Genomic DNA, 8,407 nt, shown 5'->3' on the forward strand with positions numbered 1-8,407 from the left:
TGGGTTAACTAAAAAACGCTGCATGTTCAACATCTGAGGACAGAAAGTGTTGTAAGCAGATTAGTTGCATGAACTATTTTAATATGTGCCAAGTAAAGATAATCTGAGGGTAAAAATATTTGCTTTCAAAACCATACTCATGGTCAAACTTTCACTTCTGTAGCTTTAAAAATAAAGAAGTTGGTCAAAAGGTCAAAGTCAAAGACATCCGAGGACAACATTGATGCTCGTTTGCAAAACTGTGCACATGGTCCAAATTTCATTGCTGTAGCTTTAAAAATTTAAAAATAAGTCAAAAAAGGTGGGGCCAGCTTTTGCCCAAGGGGCATAATTTCAAATGTTTTGCTCGACGGTCATCATATGATGCTCCACAACAAAAATCAATGGTTACGGCCTTGTGGTTTGAAACAAGAAGATTTTAAAAATATTTCTTAAATAAGTCTCAAGGAAACTTGTGACCCCCGGGGCAGTGCCAGTTTTGATCCAAGGGGCATAATTTGAAAAACCATGTAAGTGAACCACTAAATAAAGTCTTGTTCAAAATAGCAAGGATCTGCTTAGCTGTTTCAGACAAAAAGGTTTTAACATTTACCAATTTAAGTATACCAAACCTGTGAACCCTGGGCGTGGCCAGTTATGACCCCAGGCGCACAATTGGAACAAACATTTACAAGCAATTGTGACTTTACATGTAAACTTGGCTAAAAATAGACTTCGCTCATGTAGACTTGGCTAAAAATAGACTTAGCTAAAAAAATAGCATATTTTTATACTTTCAAGACCCATAATCTAGGCATGCATGGGCGAATCTGGCTGGTTTTCGAAAGGAACCAAGCTCTAATCGATATCTAAATACTGAACGAGTTTCATTTAGATACAATCAAAAGTGAACACTGTATCGTGTTCACAAGCAATTGATTACACAATAGCATTTTTTTATACTATCAAGGCCCATAATCTAGTCATGCATGGGCATCTAGTCATGCATCTAGAGACTGTACAAGTTTCATTCATACAATCAAAACTGTATCGTTGTTAATAAGAAATTGTTTAAAGACGCAAGAACGCACTGACGCACGGATGCACATACTTCGTATACATTACCATCGCATATAAGCTCTTCTGGCGTTTGGCCAGTAGAGCTAAAAATCATGATACAAACAGATTTTCTTCACGGCAGACGGCATCGACCATTTCGTAACCATTCCGTCCATTTCGGAAGCGTTTTTCCAGTCTCGCAGCGTGATGTGGAATTTTGTCTTTCTATTTTCGCTTTCAGTTTCCGTTATTGAAAAATGGCGTTTGCAAGTTCGAAAGAAGATATCAGTAAAATGGAGTGCTGTATCTGTACAGAGGTATTTAGGGAACCAAGATCATTGAACTGTAGCCACATTTTTTGTGAAACATGCATTCAGACATGGGTAATGAGGCTATCCGCAGATTCGCCACAGTTGCAGGGCATTGAATGCCCTTTATGTCGGGAGGTAACGAAGCCTCCCAAAACAGGTCTACCACCGGATAAATGGGCTTCCTACCTACAAAGGGCAACAACAGGACAACTAGGGGAAAAACGTTTGACAAGGATTGTTTATTGTGATCCGTGTATGTTGGTTAACGAACGCAATACTGCGGGGTACTGTTGCATTGACTGTGGTGAGAAAATTTGCATTGACTGTGAAAAGACTCATAAAAGATTACGACCAACAAGAGACCATAAGGTGTTTGAGCTGACCATTGACAATCAGCGCTCAGAACTTGAGCTGATGCAGGAAATACAAAAACTTCTGATGTGTGACAAGCATTCGGACAAGCCTATTGAGCTTTACTGTGTAGGGGACGAGCAAGTGTTTTGTTCAACGTGTGCGTTTGACCACAGATCATGTTCGGATGTACAGGAGATCGATAGCGAATATGATCGAGGCAAACCAATGCGCACAGTAAAAAATATATTTACCAACATGAAAGAAACTCTAGATAATTATTCCAAAATATACACATCGTATGAAAAAGACCTTAATGAGGATCACTCAAAACTGAAAGCAGCTGTGCATGATGCTAAGGTTAAGCTGATAAAGAACATTGAGCGATCAGAGAACAATCTTATTACAGAGAGCAAAGCAGCAACTGATGCCTTTGTCCATGGATGTCGCAATGATCTCAAGGAAATCAAGACTAGATCAGATTATGTTAGTCTATCAACAAATACAGCCCAGTACTGCTTAAGGAATGACATCGGAAAGAAGGCACATTTCATTGTAAAATGTAAACTCGAGAGACGACTTAAGCAGATTAATGAACGAACAGAGGAGCTTGGTGCAGACTTTGATTCAAAGTTCAAAAGATTAAAATTAGTTGACAATATGGATTATGTTTTCCCGCAGACAGGTGTCCTAGGAAAGATGGAGGAATATTCACAGATATTGGAAGTGCCCTCATCCAATGATCTAAGAGAAATGTCGGAAAAGAACAACTTAGTTCCAACATTTGATTTGGCTTCTCCTGCTGGACAACTCAGCAAGCAGAAGTCATATTTTGTTTCATGTGACTTTTTCACTGATGAAATCGGTGTATTTTCCGACCGGAGAAATAAACGTGTTGTTATGTACTCCATCAACAACAACGAGATTTTGGCTCAATTAAAACCAAAATCAAATCCTTGGACAGTTGTAACATCAGGTAAAGATGTACTTGTTTCTTTCCCAGACGAAGAGAAAGTCGTTGTTTTTGACGAGCATCTGAGGAAAACACGAGATTTGCATTTAAGAGGAATGAGCGCCTCCTTCCAGTTAGAACTACCTGATACAATTTTTACAATGATACAAAGTGGCCCTGCAAAATTTGATTTGATATCTGGAAAACCCAAAGAGTGTCTTACTAGGAATCTGGAAATCGAAGAAACGCCGGACCACTTTCACCTTGACGAAGAACGATTGTATTGGTCATGCGAAAGAAACACATTCATTGCTTATGATATTGAAAATGATGTAAAAGAATTTGAGTACAGTCCCTCAAATTTGGTATGGCCAACAGGAATAGACACCGACTTTGATGGAAACATATACATTTGTGGATTGAAATCAAGGAACATACACGTTTTAGATGACGATGGAACGCTGCTCCGAGTGTTTGATCTATCCAGCTATAACATATCGCCAACATTTATTCGCGTCAGTGAAAATGGGGAAGACGTTATTATTCTAGGAGATACTAATAATACTGGACCGTTTTTCTTTAAACTTAAGTAATCAAATGACAGTATTAATCTTGAACCAGATTTGATTTAGTGTTCGTGTTTTTTCTGTCGGTGATAAGACGTCAGTATAGCAATGCTCGAGTTTTTCCTGTTGTCAATACACTTATTGAAAGTCACCATTTACAGTGAAACTCGTATTTAAAATCAATACATACACATGTATAACACACATGAATTTTCAGTGATATATCTTTAATTACTTACTAAATAATGCATATATGGAAAATATCATTTTCTGATAACAAGAGTAAAGACTGTTACCATGTATTTAATAGCTGAAAACGCACAAATATTAAATGATTGGTGAGTGCTAAAAGATTGACAGTGATCAACTATCATCTCAAAACATGTTTTCTGCATCTTTCTTTCAAATAAAACACACTATCCTTCATCAGAACCATTGTTTTCGATATGTATTCATCATTTTCGGTAAATTAAAACATTTGTATTAATTGCGGTACATATTATTTGGGAGTAGTGTGTATCTTTAAGATGGAAAGGTAATGATGGCTAAGTTTATATGTACAACTAACACATGTAAATACCTGTGTATACAGTAGGGCATTGATGGGGAAAATGTACCAGGGTACCTGATCGTCAATTGCCTGCGGGGATCTGGGTACCCGTAGAAGAAACATGACTTATAATAGTAACTATATGTGATCTGAAACAAAAACAAGTAAAGTTTGGAAGTTTTTTTACCGTTTGTCTTTGTTCATGTAACTCATAAATGTTGTGGAAAGTTATGTATAAAAATACAAACAAATAAGAACCACCTGATTAATGGTTGACGTAGAACTACCCAAATCACAAAACATTAGATGGTATTGCTGCATTGGTCGATAGGGGTGCTACACTTGTAGACAGTGTGTCCACCAAAACGTACCCGTCTGTGCCCTGGTATACAGAGAAATAAAACTCAACTCTGTTTGTTTCAATTTTGTTTTGTTCATAATGTTGTTATGGAAAGCCTAAACGACATCCTTTTTGTAGTACATTGTATACGTGCATACTTACTTATTGTTTAATGCTTTTCGCTATCTGTAGCGTTCGAAAAAAAAAAATGACTACAAGGAAGATAACTCGGAATTAGCGAGCGGTTATCGCAACAATTATTAAAACATATTTAGCAAACATGAAAACAGTATTAAGCAAAACGAGCTACAATGGGGTAAATGTGAAGAGAGCCTCGGAGTTGATAGGCCATGGACGTGACAAATAGCAAACTGCAGTAAACAACTGTAAGTAACAAAACCAGTGTTGTTCCAGCTGTCCATACATTAGAATACAGTGAAGTGTGTTTTGGGCGTTTTCTGGTATTTGCTCTTTTTTCATCCATTGCATTTATGGAATGTCAAATTGTCAAACGAGAATAAGATGATATATATATTGTATGACTAAAGTCTTATGGATAAAACGTGTTCAGTTGTGTCATTGTATTCGTTTTAAATACTTATTATTGAAATGATTCCCCACACATGATTCAGTATCAAAGCAGGCTGTACGCTTCTACAACACGTTGAAGTGGGTGAATCAGTGCCTCAGTGTATACCAAAAAACTTGCCACTTCTTTATTCTGCTTGTAAGTTTTAAAGCACCGAATGAATGTCCGTTTACAAGTATCCATTCAAGAAATTTTAAATAAACAAGTGATCTTTTTACTGAACAACGATAAGGTCGATTATCAGTCTACGTTCGTTCACTGCACAAGAACAAACGGTTTACTTTGTTATCTTATTTGTTATATGTATTAACGAGAAATTGAAAATACGTCGCAAAACGTTGTTGCAACAAACTGAATACAACATGTACATTTCTATGGTGGGACATAACTACCGTAAAATAACCTGTTAATGTTTGCGAATTGTTTCGTGTAAACCACTTAATTTTCGCGATAATCATCCAGTCAATATTCGCGAAACTCTTTCGGTAAGATAAATATCATACATAATATCATAAGACTAAAACATTTCAAACAAATTTAAAAAATAAATAAAAATGAAACCCAGGTTATTACTCTTTTTTATTTTATAATAAGGGAGGTCAAATCAGTGATTTGTGAAAAACGGCACACCTACCAATTTATTGGCAAATCGCAATTGACTACTCGAGTTTAAAGAAAAACGGTCCGGCACTATTAGCATCGCCCCTAACACTATTAAACGTCCAATTTTCTAAAACGCGAATGAATATTGGCGATATGTAATAGCTGGCTAGGTCAAACACCTTGAGCAAAGTTCCCCTGGCATCCAACATATGAATGTTCTTTTATTTCAATCCGCAAATGTAAACGTTACCATCAACGTCGGTGTCAATTCTCGATAAATGTGCTTGACTTTACTCGAAATATTGACTATCGTGTTCAATACCACGGGAAATGACAGTAGTTTCCACTTAGCGCACCGATACCAATACGTTCTGATCTGTTCGTCAAATCCACAATAAGTTATTTCTCTCTTCCAGTTGTCAAATCAGATGTTGAAGGACATAAACCTCCTGATGCCCAGTCAACTGTTGTAATAATTGCGTTGAAATGAACAAGAAAGATGCGCCCATTCCTTTCAAATTCATTCGCGTTTTTTTCAGCTGCTCGTCATAAACAACGACTTTTCGTCTGGGAAAGAAACAAGTACATATTTACCTGATGTTACAACTGTTCAAGGGTATAATCTTGTTTTTAATATTTCCAAATTCTCGTTGGTGTCGATGGATCGAAGACATTACAACACGACGTGTATTTCTTTGGTTGGAGAATACACCGATTTCTTCAGTGAAAAGTCAAATGACACAACTCTAGTTTGTTGAGCTGTCGAGCAGGTGAAACCAAGTCAAACTTGTTCTTAGACATTTTTTATCATTTTTTGCAAGTTGGCACTTCCTGTTGATGTTAATATTATTTAATCTATCTTAGGTGAAGTTTCGGTAGGAAATTACATATACCGTCAACTAGGTTTTCTTTTGAATTTAGAGCCAAAAGCTGTTACGAACGCCTCATTTGGTCTATTCAACTGCTCTAGATAATCATTTCTCGAGTCTAACATTTCCTCCCATATCGGAAGTCGGCTTTACCAGTTGATAAACCAGCGGAATCTGCGCGACTCATGATTTCCTTTAGATCTTGGTGGCATTCAGTAACAACCTTGTTTTCATTTGATGTTTGCAATAAGAAGAAGTTCTCCTGCCGTTCAATTACCTTCACCAGCTTTGCTTGAGCTTTATATACAGCTGCTTTCAGTTTTTATGTGGTCCTCATTGAGAACATTTCCGTAAGAGTTGTGTATCTCGATATAACGGTCTAGAGTCCCTTTCTTCTTTTAAAATCTCTTCATAACAGAGGCATTGGTAAACTTGGAACACTTATTATTGTATTGGTTTTCCTCCATTAAAACCTTAAAATCTCTTTAATTAACATTGGAACATGATCGGAGATCAAAAAGGCTTGTCCCACATTAGAATATTTTGTATTTCCTGCATCTGATTCAATTCTGCGCTCTGAATGTCAAGGTCAGCTGCAACACTTAATAGTCTCTTGTTAGTCTCATTGTGTGAATCTTCTCACAAACGACACAGTTTGCCTCACAGTCGATGCAGCAGTATCCAGCTATGATGTGCTTGTCTGCCAACAAACTAGGATCACAGTAATCCGTGAGTGATATGTTTGTCTCTCTGAGCTGTTCTGTTGTTGCCTTTTGTAAGTGTGAAGCCCATTTGTCCGGTTGTAAGCCTTTTTTCGGATGTTTCGTTACCACCCGACATAAGGGACATTGTATGTGTTACAGCTGTGAATCTGCGGAATGTCGCAATGCCAAAGAATGAATGCATGTCTCACAAAATATGTTACGAAAGTTTAACGATATTGGGTATCTAAACAATTCTGTGCAGAAAGAACACTATTATTCTGACATCATATTTTGGATTTGGCCATATTCTGAACAGCGGAACTTGACATTTCAGGTTTTATCATTGTGAACCATATGTGAATGAGAGATGAGATGTATAGAGCCAGTTTTACTGACTTTATCGAGAAAATATAAGCCTTTAAGATAACAATTTAACCAAAAAAAAAACGTGTTGTTAAATGTTTCTTGCTTTATTGTAAATGCATGTCTGGATGTTGATCCTTGCCACAGCAGGTCGACATTTGTAATTGTTGTAATGAAAAATAAAGACAACCCAAGAATAAGAACAAGAATAAGAACCCAGAATATTGACCCTCCATAAAATAAAATATGGCTGGAAAGTAGTAGTTATATAATTAGTAGACGTTGTCGTAGTAGCATCTGTTGTTGAATTAAAAGAAGTCGTTTCAGTTGTTTTTGTCATTGTTGTTGTTGTTACTGTTGTAGTAGTACGAGTAGTAGCAGCAGTAGTCGTAGAAGTAGTAGTAAAAGTAAAATGTCTATAGATTCTTAGGGTTTTTTATTTTTCTAAATCTGTGTAAAAATACCCCCATTATCATTATTTTATTAGGAATCATGTTTTCTTCCAAATTTACAGGGCTCCTAGCAAGAAAGCTAGGTTAAAGTATATACGAGGGTTGTCCGGAAAGTTTTGAGACTGCATTCATAAAAAAATACCACTCATAGGATGCAATTAAAATTTTATCAGCTGTCAATTGTATCTCGTATAAACACATCCTGAAAGTTTCAACAATATACTACGAAGTGAACGTATACAACAAACATTACAAAAAGTACAGGTTACAAGCCACGGAGCACTTCGTTGTCTGACATTGTATCACGTCATTTACAGTTTTTCAAAATACGCTCCTTCTGCACGTACACACTTACGGTGAAAATCAACTCATTGCTTGAATATCTGTCCGTACCACTCTTTTATGATATTATGAACAAGTGTTTAGCTGAACGAATTCGTCAATTTCCCTCACTGTCCTCCGCCAGTCTTCTTGTAACATGTCCTGCACTGAATTTACGTCAATTTCACTCACGACTGACGGTCTGCCGCTCCGCTTCTAATCGCACACATTTCCATGCTCGTCACTGAAACGTCCATAACAACGAAATACCAAAGCCCTTGAACATGTTGGCTTTGATTTATCCCGTGTTAGAAACGTATAGGTATTTGTAGGAGTTATTCCGCCGCGAACACAGTGTTTGATCATAGCGCGCTGCTCCGTGCGTGATCGTTACAACC

At 37.0% G+C, this 8,407-nt stretch overlaps 1 protein-coding gene across 1 annotated transcript; it reads left to right on the plus strand.

Annotated features, from left to right (window-relative positions):
• The first annotated feature begins 1,288 nt into the window (after window positions 1-1,288).
• On the plus strand, window positions 1,289-4,671 carry LOC128213896 (E3 ubiquitin-protein ligase Midline-1-like). The gene has a single exon (XM_052920011.1). The coding sequence runs from the start codon at window positions 1,296-1,298 to the stop codon at window positions 3,243-3,245; it is 1,950 nt and encodes a 649-aa protein (XP_052775971.1). The 5' UTR covers window positions 1,289-1,295; the 3' UTR covers window positions 3,246-4,671.
• The last annotated feature ends 3,736 nt before the right edge of the window (window positions 4,672-8,407 follow it).

The sequence above is a fragment of the Mya arenaria genome, chromosome 13 (assembly GCF_026914265.1).
Source record: "Mya arenaria isolate MELC-2E11 chromosome 13, ASM2691426v1".
NCBI lineage: Eukaryota > Metazoa > Mollusca > Bivalvia > Myida > Myidae > Mya > Mya arenaria.